At 46.8% G+C, this 27,028-nt stretch overlaps 1 protein-coding gene across 1 annotated transcript in view; it reads left to right on the top strand.

Moving 5' to 3' along the window:
• LOC138452544 (balbiani ring protein 3-like) overlaps window positions 1-27,028 on the top strand; it is a 359,195-nt gene that overhangs the window by 125,942 nt on the left and 206,225 nt on the right. The window contains exons 4-6 of the mRNA XM_069604989.1: window positions 2,781-2,918; window positions 5,640-5,789; window positions 14,789-14,929. Coding sequence (XP_069461090.1) covers window positions 2,781-2,918; window positions 5,640-5,789; window positions 14,789-14,929 — 429 coding nt within the window. The remainder of the gene's footprint in view (window positions 1-2,780; window positions 2,919-5,639; window positions 5,790-14,788; window positions 14,930-27,028) is intronic.

Here is a 27,028-nt window from a genome sequence, read left to right as displayed (position 1 = left end):
ACAGAACCTTTTTGTGGTCTAATAAAGCCTTCCTGTTTAAACCTAAACATGATATCTTACACAATAGGTACTTCCCAGGAATATTTCTGGTCACACATATTTTCAATAACAACTTGCCCTTTCTTTTTAACAAAATGTGCTCCCAATTCAATTTAAACAAATCAAATTTCAAAACACATACCATTCTTACAAAACTCATTTCCAAAGCAATCCCCACCTAACCTCAAAATGCTCCTTCAAAATATATAGAATTAGGTTCATGTTCTCACTCTACTAAAGCTTCCAAATTGTATTCCATTCTCAATAAACCCAATGGCACCAATTCTAGAGATGTGGAATACAATCTGGAAACAATGCTTCAGCACCTCTGTTGCCGCGAATCTCACACAAACACATCATTTTATACTACATGGAACATATTTAACACTGCACAGGGTTGCTAAATGTTTCATTCTAATCATAGCTCTTGCTGGTCTTGTCAATCTCTGTCTACAGATGTTATCCACTCAATCTTTTACTGCAAATGTGTCTTTTCCTTTTGGACGCAAGTCTGGAAATGCTTACAAAATATATATTCTTTTCAGGAGCCCCTTACATTATGTCATGTTATGATTGGTTTATTAGCAAATCCATACATGTCGACTATTTCCTCACTGGAATTATTACATTTTTTGGTGTATGTTGCCTTGCATCCCATTGCTTCCAATTGGAAAAATGCACAGAAATTACCTTACAATTTATGGTGGAATTTGGTTTGCTCATTTCATAGAATTGAAACATTTTTTGCTCTATCTTCTAGGACCCTACCTAAGTCTTATAACAAATGGAATGTCTTCAATAATTACTTGACGTAAATTGTCCTCCCATTGTATGCAGTGTTATCCTCCCCCTTCCGGATATTTATTTATTGTTTCTAAGTTCGTTTTGTTCGTCTTGTCTATCCCCGCCCATCTTTATTCTAATTCATGCAGTGGTTCTCATTAGTAACAATACGATTATGATTATATTTAAATTCATTTAGGTGACATTGTGAACTGCATCCATTGTAAGAACTTCACTTATTTTATTTTGCCTTGTTCTTTGTTCATCCAATATTCCGGCTTTTAAACTTGCTGTTATATTCACAAAATGTTCAATACAAATTGGTTAACATAATAAAATACTGTACTTCTATGGTGCATTCTGCACCCATTGCCTTTGTGTATGTATTACTAGGTTCCTGTATTAAGAACAACACTACTCCGGGAGGATAGCTTAGTGGCAACGTGCGCGCCTTGGCAGCAACGCGACACAAAGCAACAGAGGTTCGATCCCCGGGTCCACGCTTAGAAACCACTGGGTGTTTAAGCACATTATAAATTTGCAACTAAGAAACAAAAAAAAAAACTATTACGCAACTCAAAAAAATAAACAACTTCTGTAACAATGCCTCGACGCCCACGGGCTGTGTGAGCGCTTTAAAAAAGTTAAATAAAAAAAATATAATATTTTGTTGAGATGAGTACATTTTTTAATACATTAAGTAGTTCATGAGAGGTCTCCCGATCACCCCTGACATCTTGCTACCAATATTGTAAACACAACCCCTTGTAGGGACTTTTCAGAACTAATTTGATATGTGACCTTTCAGAATTAATTTGATATGTGATGTCATCAGTGATGTCATCTTTGATGTCCTGGGTGTTAGTCTTAGCAGTGCACAATGGTGGCGCGAGTTATGGTTGCTTACCTTAGCATACCTGGTGAATTTCAAGGTTTTTTTGGTTTTACTTTTTACCATAACGTCCCTTTAGCAAAGTTTGTTTTTTCACTGAATTTCATAGGTTTTTATTAATGCAACTTAACCATAACGTCCCTTTAACAAAGTTTTTTCACTGAATTTCATAGGTTTTTAGTAGCGCAGCTTAACCATAACGTCACTTTAACAAAGTTTTTTTCACTGAATGTATATATATATATATATATATATATGTATATATATATATATATATATAAATATGCATATGGTTGGTATGGAAAAGGAATTAAAAGTGTGAAACAAGGAAAACAGAAAAAAGATATAGAGAAGAGAGAAGTAAAGCGAATGAGTATGGGCAGTGTTAAACAGGTATGTGAGTGGTTCTAAACCGCCATCAAGAAATATGTTTTTAAATCTTGAAAAATGGAAAGGTGAACAATTATCACATTTTACATAGAATAGCAAAAAATGCAGAGTTTGCACTCTGATTACATTTTTCACAAGGCCCCCGAACATTACATGTGTGTAACATTGAAGCTCCTGTACCTATTCAACCACGGAGTTGGGATGTGTGGTGGAAACGGCTGTGACATCATTTACTCCATTGCTGTTTTCAGCTATCCGCCCGGTGTAGTATTTTTTCTGGCTCTGAGTGTAAGGATAGCTATGGAAATGCTCAGTTTTCAAAGCGTTCAAGTTCAAAGAGAGTTACATATTTGAGATATGTCATTTTTTGTATGCAAATATGATTGAGTGGTGAAAATGTACAGCCAGTAATTGCAGCGTGCAGTATATTTGCATCTGTGCCCTCTGAGCCACCATACTCAATTACTGAAAGAGGAATGATTGCAGGTTAAGGACAGTACTGAAGTTGCAAAGAACTCCACATCTTTGCTCTGGTGCCCATATTCTGTACAAGAGCAAATGTACGGAATGTGTAACCTGTCAGACTCATATTGCCTATAAAATGCATATTTAGCATAGGTTTTCAACAAAATAATGTGTTATGCTAATTGTATGAATCATTCTGTTTTTGTCACAGTTAAAGTGGGTAAATGCCCACCTCTACTGGATGGCTGTAAAAGCTACTTTTCAACAGAGTGCATGGACGACGAGGACTGTCCACTCTGGAAGAAGTGCTGCTCCCAGTGTGGAAAAAAGTGCATGGACCCTGAACGAGGTACACGCTGCTGGCTTAATCTCACATGAGAAATGTACGTATAGACTCCCGCCAAAAAGCCTGCAGAATTCCAGTGTTTGGCCTGACCAAAGTTAAACACGGGTTCAACGTATGAATGTCAGATTGGTGCACTCCTTGTTGGAAAAGTACATAAGAACGGCCAAGTATAGGGTAGGTCCCAACCAGCGGCATCATCGAGGCTGGGGACAGAGTATGGAAATGAGTACAAGTGGAAACTGCATAAAGAATTTTCTAGGATGGGGAGAGAGTGTGGAAACTAGTTAAAATAAATAGAAACTGCACACATAATCATCTAGGGTGAGGACAGAGTGTGGAAACTAGTTAAAATAGAAACTGCACACAGAATCATCTAGGGTGAGGACAGAATGTGGAAACTAGGTAAAATAGAAACTGCACACAGAATCATCTAGGGTGAGGACAGAGTGTGGAAACTAGTTAAAATAAAAGCTGCATACAGAATCATCTAGACTGGGATCAGAGTGTGGAAACTAGTTAAAATAGAAACTGCATGTAGAATCATCTAGGCTGGGGGCAGAGTGTGGAAAATAGTTGAAATAGAAACTGCATTCAGAATCATCTAAGCTGGGGGTAGAGTGTGGAAACTAGTTAAAATAATAGAAACTACTTGCAGAATCATCCAGGCTGGGGTCAAAGTGTGGAAATGAGTAAAAGTGCAAACTGCTTACAGAATCATCTAAGCTGGGGAGAGAGTGTGGAAACTAGTTAAAATAATAGAAACTGCATGCAGAATCCTCTAGGCTGGGGGCAGAGTGTCGATATGAGAAAAAGTGGAAACTGCATGCAAAATCATCTAAGCTGGGGAGAGAGTGTGGAAACTAGTTAAAATAATAGAAACTGCATGCAGAATCCTCTAGGCTGAGGGCAGACTGTCGATATGAGAAAAACTGGAAACTGCATGCAGAATCATCTAGGCTGGGGAGAGAGGAAACTAGTTAAAATAGAAACTGCATGCAGAATCATCTATGATGAGGGCAGAGTGTGGAAACTAGTTAAATAATAGAAACTGCATACAGAATCATCTAGGCTGGGGGCAGAGTGTGGCTATGAGAAAAAGTGGAAACTGCATGCAGAATCATCTAGGCTGGGGAGAGAGTGTGGAAACTAGTTAAAATAGAAACTGCATGCAGAATCATCTAGGATGAGGGCAGAGTGTGGAAACTAGTTAAAATAGAAAGTTCATGCAGAATCATCTAGGCTGGGGAGAGAGTGTGGAAACTAGTTAAAATAATAGAAACTGCATGCAGAATCATATAGGCTGGGGAGAGAGTGTGGAAACTAGTTAAAATAATAGAAACTGCATGCAGAATCATCTAGGCTGGGGAGAGAGTGTGGAAACTAGTTAAAATAATAGAAACTGCATGCAGAATCATCGAGGCTGGGGGCAGAGTGTGGAAGCTAGTTAAATAGAAACTGCTTGCAGAATCATCTAGGATGAGGACAGAGTGCTGAACGTATGAATATCTTCCAAACAAGTGGTTGGTTCTCAACCCCTGTGAGTACAGAGAATGGCTAGTGTTCTGGTCTACCACATATTGGTGAGACTGAATGAGTAACCGAAGGGCTGGGTGGATGAACACACCACTGGCTGAAAGAATGAGCAAACACATCAGTGAATGAATCACAGGTCAGATGGAGCACTTCAAGACCCCTCTCGTGCAAAGTAGGAGCTTCTGAGATAAAATAAATTGGTATTTTTCAAATGTCTTGAAATAACAAGGTTAGGCTGTGAGTCTGCTTGGATAATTCCAAGTATTTCACTCTATGCTCCGTTGTTGTAAGAAAGGGGGGATGGAAGTGTTTGATTGGCACCTAGATGCCAACAGGTCCTTGCTGCGCTTCATAAATATCGTTACATTACAATGCAATACAATTGGGAGGCTTTTCCAGATAAGAAGGCAGGGTAGGGAACAGATTGCTCAGGAGCACACCAATGGACAGGCTTGGACAGGACACGGCAGGGTTATCATAAGGTAATGAATATCCACATCCCTACAGTTGCTGTATTCGAAACATGTATTTAGTGGTCCAGTGTAAGTGGGCTTAGAATGAGTTCCTTGTAATGAGTTCTGTCTTGGTGCCAGTATGCGAGCTGTTCTTGAAAGCCCATTACCAAAAAAGGTGAACAAAGACACACAACAGCTGGTAATAAAGGGCATTGCTCCCAGATGTGTGCATGAGACCACCTCTTACATAATGGCATCTCAGGTGGCACCTATAGCCGATAGGGCTTAACTATTAGACATGAGGCACTCATGGTGCTTCCCATAAAGGAAAATGGCTTGCTTCCCAGATTATACATCTCATGTTTGAACATTCATGTTCGTGATCATGTAGTCTTAAAATAGCTGAAGGCCACCCTCGCCCCCTCCTTTTGCCCCAGCTCAGTGGTGGTTCCCTGGAAACCCACCCATCCCTCGCTCACAATCACATGCCATCTTCCTTCTGGTTACAGTTTCTATTTCTATCTTTGCTGGAAATGTTCTCACTTTTACTTTGTTTTGAAATTGTATTTTCAAAGTTGACACAGATACATGTCTGCTGGGATGAAATAAGACTCCAGGAATGAAGCACTGAGTTGTGTGGGAATGATCGGCCCGCTCACGTGGGAACTAATCGTGGCCATGCATGAGAAGCAAGGCTGACTGTGGTTTTCACTGTCTACCTTTGCTTTCTTTACAGAGAACCTAGGATATTGTCCATTTGATCCAGAAATCAAGACTCACTGTGGCCACCTCCCACCACCTCGCTGTAGCAGGGACGCAGATTGCAAGAACAACGAAAAATGCTGCCGGTTTGGCTGTGGGATGCAGTGTGTTAAAGCACTGGCAGGTAATGATACATATCAAAGGTTAGGGGTCACTGAGAAGGCCGGGCAGGAGGAATCTTGCTTCTATCAAATGTTTCTAACTTGAAACCCCTACTTAAATCCTATATTGATCTCATTTAAAATCCCACAATATGAAATGAATGAGGTACAGCACTAGGGCAATTTGAGGGCATTTCAGTTGTGTTCTAGTATTTGATGAAGGTTGCAGGACATTAGGGCAGCTGAGTTTGACGGGCCATTAGGGGGACTGCTTTTCATGGCCCATCAGGGGGACTGAGTTTGACGGCCCATTTGGGGGACTGAGTTTGACCACTAGCGATCGGATTATGGAAAGAACCATGGTGCGGACACTGTCATGCAGAGAGAAAATTAAAAGAGGAACATCTCATACTTTGTGTCACAGTTTGTCTGCACATCCTTCAGCACACAGATAACCCTTGGAAGGTCCCGAAAGCCTGTCTTGGACCCCCATCATCACTCTGTATGCCATTCCCTTGGTGACTGTAACACAACGCCATCTACAAGGGTGTATTCCCTAACTGTTCAGTTCTTCCAGACGCCTCAATCCACAGACCAGTTTGTGCCCACGAACCATGAGCGAAGCTGGCCTCCACGGACTGGCATGCCACCAAGCGTTTGGACGGATCATGGTTGTGATCGCAGGGCTGGGGTCAATACCAGTGCATTATGTGGATGTAATGCTATAGCGAGACCAACGCATTCCTCAGCCGACCACCGGTTACTGCTCCTGTTTAGCAGGAGGAAGAAGAAGGCGGCGCTAGGCTTAGTTGCAGGACGTCCTGTGGCTGGAACTCATGGTACTCTTGAAGGTGAAACACTAATCCTTTCCCAAACAGAGTGGACCTGCTTCATGCAATCATTTCCCTTGACCCAGGAGGAAATAACAATACAAAATCGCCATCACCAATGCTTCCTCCTTCAATGCAAGGATAGCCAATGCTAAATCCAGAACTAGAGAAATCTTTGCCATATTCAGAGAGCTCGAGACCCCCCTCTCCCCTCCGTCACCGATCATGATGGACGATCATGATGGACGAAATTTGGTGCAACTCCATCCAGTCCTTCATGCTAAATACACTGGAAAACTTGCAGGACATAATCCTTGCCCACCAACTGGATCTCACCAAACTGGTTGCCAGCAGTCAAGGTAACCCAGCGCCAGCTACCAGCTCCGGTCATTCCCCCCTGTTTGACTTTCAAGACATGAGTGAGACGGAAATCCTCACACATCTTCGCTCCATCAAACCTTGCAATTGGAAAGGCAATGCCTGCCCAGCACAAGTCATCAAGGACTGTGCCCCCTCCCTAGCCACTATCATCACAGCATTTATCAATGCCTCCTTTCGGTCTGGCTACGTCCCTTTGGGACTAAAGTAAGCGTGGGTTCGTCCGCTCCTTAAAAAGCCCTCCCTCGACCCCTCCATCCCAGGTAACTACAGGCCAATCACCACATACCCTTCCTATTACAAATTCTGGATAAAGCAGCCTACCTGCAAATACAGAAATTCCTAGAAGACAATCATCGCCTAGGACTTAGACAATCAGGTTTCAGGCCACGTCATGGTACCAAAACGGCTCTCCTTGACCTAAAAAACCAGATTGATGACCTCAGAGACGCAGGCAAACCTGCGCTCCTTCTGCTCCTCGACCTGTCTGTGGCCTTTGAGCTGAACGATCACAAAACTCTATGCCATCATCTCTCCTCAGTAGCCAACTTCTCTGCCAGTGCATGCAACTGGATAGCCTCCTTCTTGAAGGATAGAGCAATGAAGTTCTTCTCAGACTCTTCTTGAGCTGACCCCAGCATCATCAAATGTAGGGTCCTCAAGGCTCATGCACTGCCCCCACCCTCTACAACCTCTTCATGAGGCCACTGTTTAAAATCTTGGACTCCCTGGGTATCTCATATACGAACTATGCGGATGACACCCAGGTATTTTCCTCCCTTTCACCTGTCTACCTGTCCGACCAGAACATACTGGACTACATCTACACAACAATCCAATCCTGGATGGCAGAAAACTGGCTATGCCTCAACAGTGAGAAGACCGAGCTTCTGCTGGTTGGCTATCCCTCCACCTTGAGCAAGTTGGACAACCAATACTCCTCTTTCACCATTGACAATATCCCCATCGCTGTTTTACCATCCATTAAAACCTTAGGCGTCTACCTGGAACCTGACCTGGCCATGAACAGGCAGGTTAACGCCTTAGCCTCCACCTCAGCCTACCACTCAAAACTCATCAGCTCAGTAAGACCATTCCTGTCCCAACAAAACTGCCTCACCATCGTTAGGGCTATAATCGGCTCCAGGCTTCATTACTGCAACGCTCTGTTCGTAGGCACATCAGTCAAGAATGTTGCCAAGCTTCAAATTGTACAAAACAACGCTCTCAGATCCCCCACTAGTCTCTTGCGTAGAGAAAACATCTCAGAGCTAAGAAGATGGGTCCAATGGCTTCCAGTTAAGGAAAGGATCATCATTAAGGCTCTCGCCCTTACACACAAGTGTCTCCATGGCCTGCCCCCCCCATCTTGTGCAAAGGATCACCAAACCCAACAGCCTCAGACCATCCAGAACTCCCTACTCCAACCTCTTATCCATTCCAAGAACAAGTAAAGCTTGTGCAGGTGTCTCCAGCGTCCCTACAGTAGCCTCCACACTCTGGAACTCCTTACCCCCTCACATCAGGCTAATTGAACCACACTTTGCCTTTAGCAAGGCCATCAAAACAAGTCTCTTTGTATGATTGTATAACCTGTATTTCCGCTAGTATTTAACCATTGGCTCTGCATTGCAACAAGTCTTTCGTTGAGTGGCTTCTCTGTAACCCTTAATCAAGCCTTCTTAAGTTCTGATATAGCGCCTCGATGCCTGCGGGCTGTAGTGCACTCTACAAATCCAAATAAATAAATAAATAAATAAATAAATAAATAAATACCTAGCTGGATCCTCCTCTTCTGCAGCCTTTCTCAGCTCCCCTCAGGCTCCTTCCTGCACAGGCAGTTACAGAGGCAGACTGAGATGTGGGAGTCATTGCTGTGCTTCTAGAAAGGATCAGCATTGTTTCTACTTTCCTTGAGTGTTGGTGCTGCTACATCCCAGGACTCATCAGGCAAGACTTCAATAGCTGCCCTCCCCCTGGGGGAATCGTCATTGTCATTCCTGTTCAGAGCATCAGTTGACCTGTCCCAAATAGTTTGCTGGGTGTTAACTCATTGTTATTATTATTAGTAGTGTATTTATTGAGCGCTGACCTAGCATCGGAAAGCAACATAGTGCTTTACAGTCATTGAGTGAAGAACAAAGTTAGGGAGCAGAAAAACAAGGGGGTGGGGATCTAACAGCAGAGGGAGGGCAATAGTCTGCAAGTAGCCATGGAAGGAAACAGGGGGATCACATCCCCCCTGTCTCAGGTATGGTGGGGAGTGGATGGTGTATGAACCACTGCTGCTGTGCCTTAGTCCACTGAGTTCCGAGTCATCTTGTGGGGATCAACCTTATGTCACCAGAGGCTGTGACATTAATTCCTTGTTTCCTGGAACCATAACCACCACCTGTACAATGTCAACATTTGAACTGACCTCAGCAAGCTAGTCCTCTGGACCCTTTTGTTGCACCCCATCGACCTTGTAAACATCTTGGGGGGCTTCTGAATAATCCCAGTCCGTTGCTAGACCCATCCTTCATTGCCTGCAAGCTATTCTCCCAGGCATCAGACAGCAGCATCGCAAGCATCCAAATTACTTTATCATCTCTGCTATCTTCTGCGTCTTCTTCTGTAAGGATTCTTTGGCTTGGTCTCCTCTGGTGACATCTCTCCTTGACATTACCCCGGAGATTGACTTCTCTACAACTCCCCTGGGATCTTGGTAACTTTTAACCATTTTATCCTATGATCAGGCGCTGACTATTGTCTTTTTCCCATTGAAATCTATGGGCAATCTTTGAAAGTATTCCAAACTCTTCGAGAGGCTGGCCATCTTCCAGCTTATCCACCACACTGAGTCTGTTGGTTGTCTCCACAACCACCAGTCTGGCTTCAGAGCTGCCAGAGGCATGGAAACCGCTCTCCTGAACACCCGCAAAGACCTGCTCTCTAATCTCAATTCCAGCTCTCCTTCCGTTCTCATCCTTCTTTACCTTTCCCCTGCCTTTGATATGGTCAATCATGCCACCCTGAGAAATCAGCTCTGTGGGACCCTTGGCATCACGGACCTGGCTCTGGACTGGTTGACCTCCTTCCTCTCTGACCGACCTTCCCAGGTTCAACCGGGCCCTTTTCTTGTCGCCATCTCACTCTCCACCTGCAGGGTCCCTTAGGGTGATATCCTCTCATCTTGGCTTTTCAACATCTACCAGGCCCCTCTAGCCCATCTGATTTCCACTTTCTCTCCTAACTTCCAGTGTTATGTGGATGACACACAGCTCTCCTTCAAGCTCCCCTCCTCTGACTCTGTCGTAAATAGAGGAAGATAGGCTCAATGTCCAAACACAGACCAGCTGTGGAGCCATGGCAGGGAATCCAGGTTACTTTATTGTAAATATGTACATATATACATCTCCAGTTACCTGCAGGTATTTACAGGATACATCAGCAAGTATATATGGGCAAATATCAAGTATCACAAGAGACACCCACCGGCCATCCTCTCACATCTTGCTCAGGCCCCCAACTGACATTCATGGTACACTCACACATCACACTCACTCAACATTCCCCATAGCTGTCCCTCATACATGTCGAGACCGCTCGTAAAAGGGCAGACAATAACAATCGGGACTCCCTCCTTCAATACAAGGAACAGAGGGACGAAAAGACAAAGAATGAGCGCCTGGTATTTGTCAACACCTTCAGTCACATGTCAAACGCTATTAAACGTTTGATTTGTAAACATTGGGATATACTGGAGAAGGGTAGTGATCCCATCTCAAGACCAATCATTGCCTTTAAACGGAGCCAGAACATTAAGGAGCAGATAACTCGGAATGATATAACATCCAGACCAACCACCTCACCTACCCTAACACAACTTTGGGGTTTACAAGCAGTAACGGGTCATTTCACATGTGGAACATGTACCTGCTGTGCATTTACTAAGAAAACCACATCGATTGATATTGGGTTGAAAACCCCTTGGTTACAAAAAACGTTCACTAATTGTAACACGAGTTGGGTAATCTATGTAGTTTGGTGTCCATGCAACAAGCTATATATAGGCAAGACAGAGAGAAAGGTTAAATTGCGGATAGGTGAACACCATAGCTGTTTAAAAAATCGGACTAAGAATGCCCCGTTGGTAGAACACTGGGTAGAATGCACTCACCAAGTACAAGACCTCTCCTGGTCGATTGTTTACAATCAGAAACCGAGTAATGACATCAACCGGGATAGACTAGCGTTGTCAAAAAAAGAACGCAAATTTATTTTTTTGACTAAAAGCATGCTCAATGGTCTGAATGAAAAATTCGACTGGGTATTGTAGAATTCCAATACGGTCTGTTAGAGGGTTCAATACATATTATAAACCCTGTCTGTCATTCTGTGAGTAGAACATGCACGGCAGCTCTTGTACAACATCGACCTGTTCACCTGGTAACGCGGCTCCTCATCCTCCCCCTCTATGATATGGATGGTGGTTGAGATTTGTAGTTTGCTCCGGGCTTTTTCCTTTTGTTTTGGTCGTCCTGGGGTGGTTCGCATCTGACGTGCCACTTCCCTGTGGGCGGCGATAGATCGGCGACCATAGAGTAGAGATCGGATCGTACTGAACAACATTTCTGTGTTATGCAGTTGGGTCACATGACACAGTTAAGATCACATGCTGCGAGAGGCACTCTTTGATTGGCTAATCATGAGGCGCGCGTAACGAATTTAAAGGTAGATGGTTCCTTTGAACCGAGAGATACGAACACGGGGGACAACGGCAGTCACTAGGAAGGTTGTTGAGACGGACCAACGCAGCGAATGATCGTACGCTGTGACGGGTCCAATGGTCACAAGCCAGACGAGGTGGTGAATGGAACGGAGCTCGGAATATCCAGGATGCGGTGTTAGACCCATACAAAGGTAAGTAAGAAGTCGGCTAGCGATATCAGACCGAGGGCTACTCAGGTGGGGAATAAGGAGCCAGACTTTACCGGTACCAACTGCCACCTGCTGATACTGTTGTCTTTTATTGTTGTCAACAGCATTGACGCTTTCCGATGATCCCACGTAATGGGGATAAGTCTGACTTCAAACAAGTCGCACTCTAGACCTCGGGTCATTTCGGCTGTGCGTATTCCGGCTACCAAACAGCAATAGTGGTTCAGCTTCCCCTGTGGGATGAATTATTCACCTTCTACAGGGTAAGCCTTACCCTTTTAAGAGCAATTAGAAAGCGCCAAAGGCAAGAATGTATCTGATGGGGGAACTATAATGTAACAAGAATGGTTTCTAACTGTTGGCCATTTCATCCTTTCTAGATCTTTAATCTTGTTGACGTCCAGTGAGTTTGACACATATAAGGAAGGTTGCGACTATCAACAAAGACAGCGTTAATTCGCTTAGGATAACGTGCCCCAGCCGTGGGTAAGTTAACCAGGGATTCATGAGGGAACATGCGAGATGGGTGATTAATGCCCATGTTAAAGGGCAGTGAACCAAAATAGCCCCTGTTAGCACTTCCTGTATGTTTTGTTATCTCCTGACACTTTGTGCCTTCTTCTCCAGACGCTCTTGAGTTCTCGAGCATTTATGTCTTTTTTCTCTTCTCATCGAGTTTCCTAGTTTCATAGTTTCTCAATCTCTGGTGTACCTGTTTGATTATGTATTGTCACACATGGGGTTGAGTTCTCAATAGGACAGAAACTTAAAATCACTAATTCATTGGAACCTCTCATGACATAGAGGGTGAGATATATATATATAGTACTTCTCAATGGTGGTGGAGGGGGGTGTCTTTGGCTATGTGTCATGGTTGAAACTTTTATTGAGCTAGTCATGAGCTCGTGTACACTGAATACGGTAACGACTATGTTTTTCAGGTACTGGTATAACTTTAAGGTATACCTTTGCTAACAGTTAATTGAGATACTGTTTTTATGTACCGCTCTCTTATAGGTGAAAACTATCTCGTGAAACTATCGACGAGCAATTCCGTGAATGCAAAGATTGGGATTGCCAGTTATCAAAGTATTTGGACTTTGAGGAGAATTTTCGAGTTCATATAAAACCAATCACTGTCAGTATGCAATGATTTGTTTTTGAGTCCGCCCCTGATGAATTTCCTCATACATACACCAACATTCTATCAGCATGCATTCATGGCCAGTTAGACTGAACAAGACCAACTCACATCACAACAGCCTCCTCCTCCTCTCTCCTTCCTGACTGCCTGTCTGCTATTCAGGCATGGTGCACTGCTAACACTCTCTGCCTTAATGCCAGTAAGACAGAGATCCTTCTCATTGCGACCCATGGTCCCTCTTTCCCTACCACACTCTGGCTGCCCTCCACTGGCCCTCTCCCCTCACCCTCCTGTGAGGCAAGAAACCTTGGTGTCATCTTGAACTGCTCTCTCTCTCCTTCTCTCCTCACATCACAGACCTTGCCCAGAAGACCCACTTTCAGCTGCATCGCCTCAGAGGCATTCTCCCTTTCCTCACCTTCCCCCAGAAGCTCAATGTCTTCAGAGCTCTGGTCCTCTCCAGGCTGGACTATTGCAACAGTCTCTTCTTTAATCTGCCTAACTCCTCCCTTCGCCCCCTGCAACTAATCCAGAACAGGATTGCGAGACGCATCCTTGGCCTCAATCCCAAGGTCCGCATCTCTCCACTGGCTCCCGGTCGCTGCAAGGATCTCTCTCCTCTGCAGGTGCCTCCCTCTGGAATGCCTCCGTTCCCCTCTCAGAGTTGAGTTGGATCTCCTTAATTTCCGGAAGTTTCTCCGGACCTTCCTTTTCTCTTCTCCCTTCCCTCTCCCCTTCCCCATGTAATGTCCATGTCTGCTTCTTGGCTGGCTGGTTCCCTCAGAGTCTTACAGGGCACCAGGCCCCCTAATCCAGTCTACCCCTGCACTTTGCCTCCTCAGCCCCACCTCAACCTGCACCGCCCTTCTGGGCATCTCCCCCCGCACTAGCCTTGCTGTGCCTGCATCCTTGTAGCCCTTCCAGCCCCTTACCTCGCGCTTAGCTGGTGGACCTTCCTTCCCCTGCACTCTTTGCTTTCCCCTGGCTCTGTCCACCTGGCCTCCCCTGGCACTCTCCTTGTCATGGGGCCTGCAGCTCTGTCTGTACTGCGCTTGCACGTTCTGAATGTCACAAGGCCTAGTAGGATTGTTTTTTTTGTTCTCCCTGTTTCCCCCACCTTCTTGTCTTGTTGCGCCTCGAAACACATTGTGTATAGGCGCATTATAAATACCCAATTAATACATAAATTAATAAACCTATTCTAAAGTATTGAAAATTATTGCTAAATGATAAAGAATTACTGAGTACATGCTTGCTTCATTATTTTGTTTGCTTTAGAGATCTACTTAGCGTTATTCTCTAGTTCTAATTTTGAGTACATATGTTTTAAGGAGAGATTTAATTAAAAGATTATTTCATTATATATATATATATATATATATATATATATATATATATTAATTAGCATAAGGGAAGCCCCTCTCCCCTCTAACACTACCAGCGGATCTTTATAAACCCCCACCTGAAGTACTTGTGAACACTTCCTAAAAGATATCCTGAAAGTTTGGCTGGATCTTTACTCCAATGGCTCAGCAAGCCTTCTTAAGTAAACATGGATTATTATGATAGTGTCCGAGAGAAGACTGAGCTTTTTATTTTATGTTCCTCGTTTCAGTAGAAATAGGCAGCTGGAATGACTTCATCATGGTTGTTTGTGACAGTGCACAAATGTATGCTTAAAGTTAAAACCCGGGCACTGTGTTTACAATCCATAACACTAAAATTTGATGATATGTTTCTTCTACAGAAAAGCCGGGGACCTGCCCCAACGTGCAGGAGAAGTGCTTGGCTCCCTTGGATGAACCTAAATGCCGGAGTGACCAAGACTGCCTGGAGAATAAAAAATGCTGCAACCTCTGCGGGAATAAATGTGTAGACCCTGAGCCAGGTAAATTTACACAAATATCATTGTAGGAGACTGGGATTTAGTAATAAATGCAATCATTGATTGTCTGTGTAGCTCCAGGGTTCCCGCTCATTTGCTACTGCCCATCTCTGCCATAGGCATTGCAACTGAAGTTGTGGTCTGGAGGTAAAGAAGAACTATTTGTGTGAGATTATACGAGGTCCTTAATTTTGGAAAGTCTTAATCTTAAAGTTAAGGTTAAAGTTTAACTCATGATCACCACATCCAACCAGTGGTAGGGGGGCTAGATACTGTCCTTACGGTTTAATAGGAAATGCATCTGATCAACGTTGACATTCAAGTTCTTGGTCATTTCTCCACCACATCTCCTTTAATACAGAATCAAGTAATTTGAAAGGGCACAGCATTTTTTACCAGATTTATTTGCTTAAAAGTGTAGTTGTTGTATCATTACACCGCCTGCGGTAGCGGTCGTGTAGTTATGGTTAAGTTGTTCAACTCATGCGAAGAGCACTTATTGGGTGGCTTATAACTTCACCCCCCTGGACGAATCCTCACCAAACTTTGCAAGATAAGTATGACCACCTCAGAATCATTCTGCGAACTATGGTGTAGTTTCGTCCAGGAGGGGCAAAGTTATAGGGGGTCCCAAAATGTGTGGAAATCCTCATAGACACAATGGAAAGAAATGTTTGATTGTGCCTACAGTCCAAAAGGCTAGACAGATCTTCACAGAATTTGCTGCAGGAGTGGTGGCTTGGTCCTGAACGCATGCTTTTGTAAATTAGGTGTAAATCTGTTCAGTAGTTTTTTGAAAAAGGGGCAAAAAGTAGGCACATTTCTTTTGTGATATCTAGGTTCGATCCATGGACCCATTTCCTGATTTGGAGTCCAGGGACACCTCTGGTCCAATCAGGGAACAGCGTGATGTCTGCAGACATCATACGTGCCCGCTGATTGGATGGTTAAAAACGTGAGCTGTGTCATATGTGGGGGCTGTTACTACAGCTGACAGGTTGGTCTTGCAGAAATGTGCTGATTATTTTAATTAAGAATGCTTTACCAGCACCAGCTTCACCACTTACACACTAACATATAGGAGCAGAGGTTTATCATGTTTGCAGCTACAAGTTTTAGTTTCATGGTTAAAACCATGTTCAATATCTTCAGTGACTTCTAGATTCATGGTGAGTTGTTCATCATTTAGCTGTGATTTGCGCACAAACAAGTCTTCATCAGATTGTTTAGATTCCGCCATGGTGAATAGAGCAATTACCGCCCCATTCCAAGGTTGGTGGGGGGTAATTCCCCATTCACCATGGCCCTTCGCCATTCCCATTTTAGACCCCATAGGGCTCAATGCGAATGAGGAAGGCGGTAATAACGGTACTGCAAATTGCGGTACCGTTATTACCTCTAAAGTCCCTTTGCGGGTCCCGTCCTTAACGGCTGGTTTTACCAGCCGTTAAGGGAGGGACCCACAAAGGGACCTCGGAATAGGGCGGTAAGGGATTACCGGCACCGGTGCCCTTACCGGTGCCGGTAATCCCTTACCGCCTGGGTCGTAATGAGGCCCATGGTGTTTTCTACCTCAGTCATGGCTATTTCTGCTTCATTTAGAATGAGTGGTTCTACAAGTGGTTTTTGGCTTCCTGTAAAGTAAGGTTGACTGACTTCAGGAGTGTCTTTATCTAGTAAGCTTCAATGGGCATTATTATGAGTCTGGCGGTAGCCGTGCTGGTAAAACCAGCAGGCTGTCTCCAGACTCGTGATGATTTACCACTGCCTGACTTCCCGGAAACACTGTGGCATTACAGCCCTGCAGTCCGGTAAGTCAGGCGGCAGTAATTGTTAGTCCCCACTTTCATTTGAGTCCAATAATAAGGGTGCCGGTGCTTCCATGAAAGTCTGCGGCGGGTGCCGTTCCGCACACCAGGACAGACCTTGCGGGCGGAAAGGCAACCTGCCTGCACACTTGTACTTTGCCGGTCTGGAAACAACAGTGCTGGTAAGCTTACTGGCACCGTTGTTTCTGGACCAGCAAAGGTGTCCATACATTTGTTATACTGCTGTCATTTGCTTTTGCAATGCAATGCAGCTTGAAATGAGTCACAGTCACCTAATAATTCTATGACAAGACAGGAGGCGAGCATTATGCTTCATCTTCATTTATTACTACTCTTCAGCAGTTCAACAAAACACTATAAAAAATCATGAAAAAGCGTAAACTTGCTTTCCTCTTTTTCCTTCTTTTTTTTTTTTTTTAAACTACAATGTCCATGAGTCTCTGTAGTCCATGTCCTTTCCACCAGTCATAACCCACTTCCTGTGCTCGGGCTCCTCCTCTTCTTTTACTGCTCTTCAAGCAGATAAGTACAATTTCTTCCCTCTCCGCATGTCAGCGAGGTTTGAGTGGGAGATTAATATTTATGAATTCTTGAGACGCGGTATGAGTGTGTAAGAGAAGGAGCGCCGAGAGAGCGTGCAAAAAAAAAAAAAAAAAAAAAATGGAGAAAAACTATTTTTGTATTTTAGTCAATATAATGGTTTCATAGTGTATTTCGCGTAAAAGCGCGTTGTCATAGATTTTCGTGGGAGTAGCCCAAGGGGTATCTCAGGCAGGTGCTTATTCGCGAGGCGGGCGGCCCCGTGTCGCAATTTCGGCACGCTTGGGGTTTTAGTCAGCCTCGCGAACGACGCAGCATAGGCCGCGCCGAAATCCGAGAGCAGGCCCCATCTCCGCGGAGGCGGGCCGGCTCCCGCGAAGTTCGTTGCGCGGCCGGAATGCTCCGCAAGAAGCCCCCACCCTCGTGTGGGAGGAGTTAGGCGCATACGCGCACGTGCCGACAGGTCGCTCCAAGGCGCCACTGTCTACAGAGATCACCGACTACAGTACGCTCGGGTACATTCGTTCTGATGATTTTCAGTCGTGCGACTGTTGTCTCTGATTCAGCGGTTATAGCGACCGCAAGCGCCGTGTTTCCTATGAAGCACATTGAGTGACGATAAAGTCACGGATTGGGAGCTGCAGAAGATAGAAACCGACGGAGCTCTTACACTGCCAAGTAGCAGAGGATTGGCGCAGCAGAAGTGAAGGCTTCTCGGAGCCACGAGTGATCACGTCTAGGTGCAGCCACTGAAAAAAAAAAAAAAAAAGGGGAGCGCAAGAGTAAAGACGACTTTACGAACCCCGAATCATCAAGAGGAGCTGTGGGCGTGCTAAGACACCTGACTCAGGTATTTTAGGCACAAGCACGAGAATGTCAGAATTTGAGTGGAGCGAGGAGGAGCAGTCCCAGGACCTCGCGGCCAGCTTCAAAAAAGTGCTAGGAAGCTCCCTCATTGATGCAGTGGCAGAGGGCGTCAGACCCCTACAGGAGAGGCTGGAGACGTTGGAGGCTATGCTTTCACAGCCTAGCAGCAGCACCGAAGACTGGAGACGCACGCCCACGGATCCCGCGATAGAGGGACGTAAGGGGAGTAAGCTAGCCCTCAAGAGGAAAGCCTCTGATGACCCCCGGGGCTCTTTGGAAGGGGCAGATGATAAGGCCCCGGAGGTGCCTGACGCGTTCGCGAAGCTGAAAGAAGCTTATCTGCAACGCCAGACAGTGCCACACCTCATGACCCCCACTCCAGGGGAGGACAATACAGGAGAAGACCCCGACTCGGAAGACGAGAAGGAGGAATTCCAAGCCTCGCTAGAGGACGAGGAGATCGAGCAGGAGGACTGGGCCAAGCCCAGCGGGGGCAAAAGACTTCGTAAAGAGAAGCACCTCCTCGAGCCGCAAGAGGGTATGTTTGACCCCGATAGCATACGGAACCCGAAATCCACGGAATGGCAACCATCCCCCCGAGTAGCGCAATACATGGCAGCTAGGCTGCGCAAGCCTCTCGACAAGGAGGTGAGGCAGCGACTGCGAGCGGAATGCCCGCGCCCAGATCTCCCTGGAAAAGTAGCGGAGGCCCCTGAGCTCGACCCGAAGATGCTGACTTTCGTATCGAAAACAAATAAAGACCCGCGCAAGGGTATCGATAGGTCCTGGAAAAGCTGCCAGGAGAAAGTTCTGGACTTAGCAGGCCCTCTCGCTAAAATCATGGATCTGGCGGAGAGGGCGAGGGACACGGGAGAAGAAGTTGACCCCGAAGCTCTCGCAGGATGGGCGCAGAGAGCAGTCTGCCTTCTGGGGAACGCGAACTGCGCCATCGCTTCGGAGAGAAGGAAAGGCCTCCTGCTCAAGATTGATTCTAAGCTCAGCGACCTCTCATCGTATGAGGCAGGAGAAGGGGCCCAGGGCCTCCTGTTCGGGGAGACCTTCGGTAAGGAGATGGGCCGATTCGTAGGGACATACGCTTCGCTCGAGAAAGCCCAAGCATCGATTCGCAAGATATTCCCGAATAGAGTTTTTGGAGGGACCGGACGCTACAGAGGCCGTGCGGCCGGTCGCACCCAAGGCGGAAGAAGGCCTCAAAACCCCAGAGCTCAATACTGGGAGAACAAGAGCCAGGATACATTCTTCCCATCCAGAGGGAGATTCCCAAGAGGCCGCAGGTCCAGAGGATCAGGACGAGGTCAAGGGTTTACACCAGGTGAGAGCGATTCAGTATCCTCCGGTAGGGGGGAGGACGCGCATGTTTTTAGAGAATTGGCGCAAGCTTTCCAGCGATTCCTGGATACTGCAAACCGTCAGAGGTATGAGGTTAGATTTCATAGAAATGCCAGTGCAAAAGGACATGCCGCGGAGCCAGAGGCTAACGCTAGCGGAACAGGCGCTTTTAGACAGCGAGATAGAGCAATTACTGCGCAAGCGAGCGATAGAGAGATGCGAGACGCCACCCAAGTTTGTCAGCAATATGTTCCTAGTACACAGGAAGGAGAAGGTACGCCCAGTTATCAATCTCAAAGAGCTGAACGGCTGGATCATATATCGCCACTTCAAGATGGAGGGCATACATCAGCTCAGGGACTCCCTAAGGGAGGCAGACTGGCTGACGCGCCTAGATCTAAAGGACGCGTACCTCACAGTACCCGTGCTCGAGGAGTTCAGACCATTTCTAGCTTTCCGATGGCACGGACAGTTTTGTCATTTCAAGACGATGCCGTTCGGGCTGGCCTCGGCGCCCTGGGCGTTTACGAAGCTGATGAAACCAGTAGCGGCAGCGATCAGGGAGAAAGGCGTCAGACTGATAATTTATCTGGACGACCTTCTGCTCCTAGCAAAAGACCGAGAAGTGCTAGTATATCAAACAAGATGGGTACAAGACCTCCTACTATCTCTAGGATTCCTAGTGAATACAGAGAAGTCAGATACCGTACCAGCTCAGAGGCTAGATTTCTTAGGGTTCGTACTAGACACGAAGAAAGCGACCCTGGAGCTGCCAGCTCGGAAAATGAAGGACATAAAAAGGGAGATCAGATTGTGTCTGGAGAAGAAGCAGATATCTATCAGGACGCTAGCGAGAGTAGTGGGGCTATTAGCAGCATCCATTCAGGCCATATTTCCAGGGCCTCTGCACTACCGAGCGCTACAGAGATTAAAGATAAGACACCTACAACAGGGTCTGAAGTATCACCAGAAAGTACCCCTAGATCAGGACTCCATTACCGAACTAGAGTGGTGGTTGAAGAATATGGACGCCTGGAATGGGCGAGCCATATTCGGAGACAAACCAGATCTGGTAATAGAATCGGACGCCAGCCGGAAGGGCTGGGGGGCCAGATGTGGGACCCTACAGACCGGGGGCAAATGGAGCGAAGAGGAGCTCCAGCTACATATAAACTGCCTGGAGTTACTGGCAGGATCGTTCGCGATCAAGGCATTCACAAGAGGAAGAGTGAAATCTTGTGTGCTACTGAAGATGGACAACATCTCTGCAGTACGATACATAAATCACCTAGGCGGTACGAGGTCCAAGATGCTAGCGGAACTAGCAAAGGACTTCTGGCATTTCTGCCTGCAGTCAGAGACGTCAGTGATAGCGGAATACCTGCCAGGCGAGCAGAACATAGTAGCGGACTGGAACTCGCGTTACCTGGTAGACTCCAGCGATTGGAAGCTGGACCCAGTCGTGTTTCAGAGGCTGGACAGGAGATGGGGTCCACTGAAGGTAGATCTATTCGCGTCCCGGCTCAATGCACAGACGAGCCTATATTACAGCTGGAGGCTAGACCCGGAAGCGCAGGGAACGGATGCGTTCCTGCAAGAGTGGACAGGAGGACCGCATTACGCTTTTCCCCCCTTCGCAATGCTGAACAGAGTTCTAGCGAAGTGTCGGAGGGAGAGAGCGGAACTGGTGTTGGTCGCACCATTGTGGAAGTCACAAGTGTGGTTTCCAACGCTAATGGAGCTACTAGCAGACTTATCCAGAGTGCTTCCCGAAGGAGAGCGATTGATCACGGGCCCAGCTGGGTTGTGTCATCCTCTGAGAGTGAGAGGGACACTCCCCTTAGTCGCGTGCAGGATATCAGGAGACGTTGGGCCCTGCCAGGAATTTCGGAGCAGGCAGCTCAGCTTATCGCAGAATCCTGGGCTCCCTCCACTAGGAGGAGCTATGACGCAGCTTGGGCAAGATGGACAAGCTGGTGCAAGGACAGAGGTGTTCATCCCGTTTCAGCACCTGTAGTGGTAATTCTAAATTTCTTAGCGAACTTACTGCAGGACGGGAAAGCTTTTCGTACGTTAGGGGTGTACAGATCAGCTATATCAGCGGGACACATTCCAATAGAAGGAGGGCCAGCAGGAGAACACCCCGCGGTAGTAAGGCTCGTTAGAGGAGCAAAGTTCAGAGTGCCACCAGTGCCCAGATATAATTCAACATGGGATGTGACGACAGTATTAAGACTATTATCGGATTGGCCGACGGATAAATACCTTACCCGTAAACAACTATCCGGTAAGCTAGCTATGTTATTATGTCTAATCTCATGCAAACGAGTGTCAGACGTTAAAGCTCTGGAGATTAACAGACGAGCTTTCGGACCGGAAGGAGTCACGTTCTCGATAGCTAGGAGAACCAAGACAGGTACCTCCACAGTGCATTATCCGTACTTTCCGGGCAATTCGAAATGGTGCGTTGCACGGTGTATTAAAGAATACGAGAGTAGAACAGCAGAGAATAGAGCAGCGCATGTTACCCAGTTGCTAATAGCGCGTAGGAAACCCTATCACGCTGTAACATCAGCTACTATAGCTAGATGGGTAAAGGAGATCATGCAGGCAGCGGGTGTGAATGTGGACATGTATGGAGCGCATTCAGTGAGAGGTGCGATGGCATCGTCAGCAGCGAGAGCGGGAGTGCCCTTGAATGTAATAATGCTAACAGCAGACTGGTCAAACGACCGTACCTTTAAAGAATTTTACTTTAAGCCAACAGAGGGTCTGGCTAGTACAGTGTTGGGCAGCTTTGAACAAGCATAATGCTCGCCTCCTGTCTTGTCATAGAATATAGATTACCCCTGCTTTCTGCGCAGGGAGTATTAATTCTATTAAAGACTAGGAGGCGAGCATTAAATTCCCTCCCGAAGTATTGTACTGTACTAAATGTCGTTGCATTATATGAGTGAAGTACACTACAGACGCACCACCCTAAGACTTTCTATTTCTGTTTCATAGGGGAAGATCAGAAGAATAACTGATGGCCGTGATGTAACTGAGAGTAGCAGACCGGGAGGACACCGGCTGCGGAGTTTTAAAGTTCAGAAGAACCTTCGCTCCGTTGGCGAGGATCAGTTAATGGACTTGTGCAGTTTCAGAGCGAGTAAAAGCAGAGGAGGAGCCCGAGCACAGGAAGTGGGTTATGACTGGTGGAAAGGACATGGACTACAGAGACTCATGGACATTGTAGTTTAAAAAAAAAAAAAAAGAAGGAAAAAGAGGAAAGCAAGTTTACGCTTTTTCATGATTTTTTATAGTGTTTTGTTGAACTGCTGAAGAGTAGTAATAAATGAAGATGAAGCATAATGCTCGCCTCCTAGTCTTTAATAGAATTAATACTCCCTGCGCAGAAAGCAGGGGTAATCTATATTCTTCTTCTTTTCTCCAAGGTTTAAAAAGTTGCAGTAGCGCCATCTAATAAAGCTCTCTATGTTGCAGTGATTTAAATGATAACTTTTTATGATTAATTCAGCTGGGTTTCACTGGGCTTCCTTCATAAATTGAGAATTCATATTTGCCAGTTGTCTGATCTGGTGTGAAATTGTTTTGTAGGAGTAGTGTTGGGCTATGTTGTACAGGCACATGCTTTCCAAAGCAGTACTTCTGTTTGGGCAGTATGTGTCAATTAAATTGTTTTATAAAAATGTCCTAACTGTTGGGATCATTTGTGGCTATTGTTTCTATCTCTTGGTTGGATTTTAGTACTCTTTTTTTGGGATGAGGCTGAACCAAAGATTAGCCAGACAATGGGCCTCATTACACGGATGGCGGTAAAATACTGCCCTTACCGGCATGGCGCTATTAACGTGTCCGCCTAGGCAAGAGGCCGCTAATTGCGTGCCATTACGAGTACGCGGACACGAGCATAGCGCCATGCTGGTAATGACTCTACCGCCATGCCGCTAAAGACCCTGAAAAGACCCTTAGCGACACCGATGAAAGTGCTGATAGCACTTCCAAGCTCCAGCAACATGGAATTAGCGGTGACCGCTATTAGCAGTCACTGTAAAATTGCGGAACCGGAAATAGCGTCATCGCACAGGAACGGGAAAGAGCACAGCAGCCATCTTTAAAAACACAATCCATTGCCATCCTCTGCCCCCAGGACCTGCATCCACACCAGTGCCATACCAAACCATCCAGGAAGCCCTGACAATGCCCAAGGCAATCAAAAAAGGAGCGGATCGGCAGAGGAAGGGAACATTTATCAATAAGGAGCTCATCATGCTCACGGACCGCTTGCCGCCAATGCAGATCTGGTCTTTGCGAATGACATGCGTCGTGAGACCCTAATAAAAAAAAGGCCATCTGGGCAGAGGTGGCCCAGAAAATCAGTGCGGTGGGCACCACCACCCGCACTGTGAAACATTGCAGGAAGCGGTGGGACGATCTCCACCTCCGTGTCCGCAGCATACTGTCTGCCAATCGGAACCTGGCCATGGCCACAGGAGGTGGTGGAGATTCACCGATCAAACTGAGGGAGTGGGAGGAGACCTGCGCGAGCACCATAGGTGTTGAATCCATAGAGGGAGCCCTAAATCAGCTCATGGATGCGGCCACAAACATACATGCACCCAACCCTGCCCATGTGAGTGTCACACCCCAACACACACACATGCACGCATCACCACAGACACGTGCCACCCAGACCCATGCATGAATGACCCACCCAACAGTCCCATGACCTGAATGCCCACTAATGAAGTCCCAATGCATAGAACAGCATGATGAACAACATCTGCATGAAGCACGTTGACCCATCACCAATGCCATCCCCTCTTTGTCCCCCACAGGTTCACAGACTGACAGCGATGAGCAAGACACTGCAACACAGGCTCCCCCTGCCAAGAAACAAGCCAGGGCAAAGGACCCAGGGAACACCGCAAACACATCAAGGGGCACAGGGAGGAGTGCACTCCTGTAGAGGGGCAAACACAGCAAGCCACCCACGTCACCAAGACGTGAAGCTATGGCTGAAACAATTGCTGCACCCACTCCAGTGAACCCCCAACGCAGGAACCACCCACAGAGGGGCCACTGTCTGCTGCCAACAGTTCAATTGGCGAGGCAGCAGCCACCACACCGCTTTCCGATGTGGAGAACACCTGTGACTTGGCCATGCAAGAGTACACCCCCAGCCCCCACCAATCCAGAGAATCAAGCCCACGGCCAACATCACAAACCAGCAGCCATGCCCAGTCTGGCGATGAAATCGTGGCAGGGTGCTGGAGCCTACAGGTGTCCTCACCTGATGCCCTACCCATAGATCAAGGCGCGGCACACACCCCACAAGCAGGACACAGTGGCCATGACATGGCTACCATCAGACAGAGGCAGGAGGAGATAACAGCGCTGGTTGGCCAGCATGTTGATGAGGCAGCCCGTCTGAGGGAGGAGTTCAAGGAGAATGCAAGGGAGACGAGACAGGGCATGGAAGCCTGCACCAACAGGCTCTGTGAGGAGATGGCACAACTGAGGCAGGTCCTCACCCGCATAGCAGATGCTATGGACAGACAGTACCCCCCACCACCACAAGAACAACCAGGCACCTCTTCCTCTGCCAGCTCAAGGCAGACAAGCCCACTGCGCCGCTCCTTGCGCTCCATGAGGCGCACACCCTCCCAACCCCCTAATGGTGGTGGTGGGAATGGGAAGTAGGGCCAGCCCGATGTAGCTGGCACATGTACAGCAAGACAGCAACGTTGTGCAAGCCATACATGGGGTTGTCTTGGGGGGAGGGGGAAAGGGTGTTTTGGGAGTGTTGTGGGGGAGAGGGAAAAGGGTGTTTTGGGAGTGTTGTGGGGGTGGGGGGAAAGGGTGTTTTGGGAGTGTTGTGGGGGGAATGAGGAAAGGGTGTTTTGGGAGTGTTGTGGGGGGAGGAGGGAAAGGGTGTTTTGGGAGTGTCGTGGGGGGAGGGGGGAAAGGGTGTTTGCGTTGTTGGGTCCATGCACCTCTTCATTTCCTAATGTAATAAACACATTGGTGACAAGTTAAAACACAGGTTTGGACATCATCATTGAGTATGTGAGCTTTATTGGGGGACAGGGACCAGTGTGCGCTTCACCACAGAACCCAGTGGACAAATACCCACATCCATTCAACAGAGTAGGACCATGTGAATCAGAATAATTGGTTGATCAGATGCTGACGGACATCGCGTCCCTCCTGGGCATCGCCTCCTGCATGACCTGCAGCCCCATCTCCTCCCTCCTCATCCCCTTCATCATCCTCATCAGGTGGTTGCATGTCAATGTCATGGGTCATTGGCACATTCCGTCTGATACACATATTGTGCAGCATGACACATGCCATGGTGATCTTGGCCACCTTCTCATGGCCGTACAGGAGTGCCCCACCCGACCTGCTGAGGCACCGGAACCGTGTCTTCAGAAGGCCAAATGTCTGCTCAGTTACCACGCGGGTACGGGTATGTGCATGGTTGTATTCCTCTCCGTGCCTGTTCTGTGTGTTCCGTACAGGGGTAAGGAGCCAGCTCCTCAGGGGATAGCCAGCATCACCTGCATGGGGGCAACAATGGGGACTTGTTACTGTTCACATCAAGTGCAACCTGTACATATCACACAAATCAACTTTGCATTGTGATTGGCATCCACAAATCCCAGCATGCATGAAGACAATCTGTGTAACTGCAATGTGAGAAGGTGAGCTAGTCCCTGTAAGTGGACATGCACCATGCATGCCTGCGGCTGTTATTGCTGTGTCCTGGGTGAGGACAGGTCTTAGGTGTTCCTGGGCCAAGGCAATTCTGGTACCACACTGCTAGTGTACTGCCATTCTGAGATCGATGTCGCCATGTTGTGAAGCGTCACTTCAGTAGTGGTGTACGGGTGTGGTTCAGTACAATGGCTACAGTTGATCCCTTTGCATGCACTCAAGGGCGCATAGCTGTAGTGATGTTGTTCAGCGCACATTTTCATTTGGCATATTGGCGCCATGTTGCTGATTTGTGTCATATGGGGTATGGTATGATGTGCAATGTGCATGTGGATAGATGTGTCATGTTTGGCATATTGGATTGATTTCAATGTTGTGCAGCTTCAAAATTGCATGTGGTTTTGTTTCCGGTCCATTGTGGCCTGCCTTGGTGGACATTGGCATACATCTGTATCACACCCAGTTGGAGTATGCATCTCTTCCCCCCCCATCACACCCAGTTGTAGTATGCATCTGCCCCCCCCAATCACACCCAGTTGGAGTATGCATCTCTCCCCCCCCCAATCACACCCCACATCACACTGCCATGTGCTTGCCCTGCTACTCACCAAGTAGCCACGAACGTTGTCCGGCATATCGCTCCATTTAGCGTAGTATCGTTGAGTTCCGCAGGACCATTGAATCATGGGTTATCCGGGATATCGGTCACAACAATGTTTGATTTTCTTGTTTGAGTCACATACCATTTGGACATTGAGGGAGTGAAATTGCTTTCTATTTCGGTAGACTGCTT

The sequence above is a fragment of the Ambystoma mexicanum genome, chromosome 4p (genome assembly GCF_040938575.1).
Source record: "Ambystoma mexicanum isolate Mex_15411 chromosome 4p, UKY_AmexF1_1, whole genome shotgun sequence".
In the NCBI taxonomy this organism is placed as follows: Eukaryota; Metazoa; Chordata; class Amphibia; order Caudata; family Ambystomatidae; genus Ambystoma; species Ambystoma mexicanum.
The sequence above is the reverse complement of the archived record's forward strand: the minus strand, read 5'-3'. Positions and strand labels throughout refer to the sequence as shown.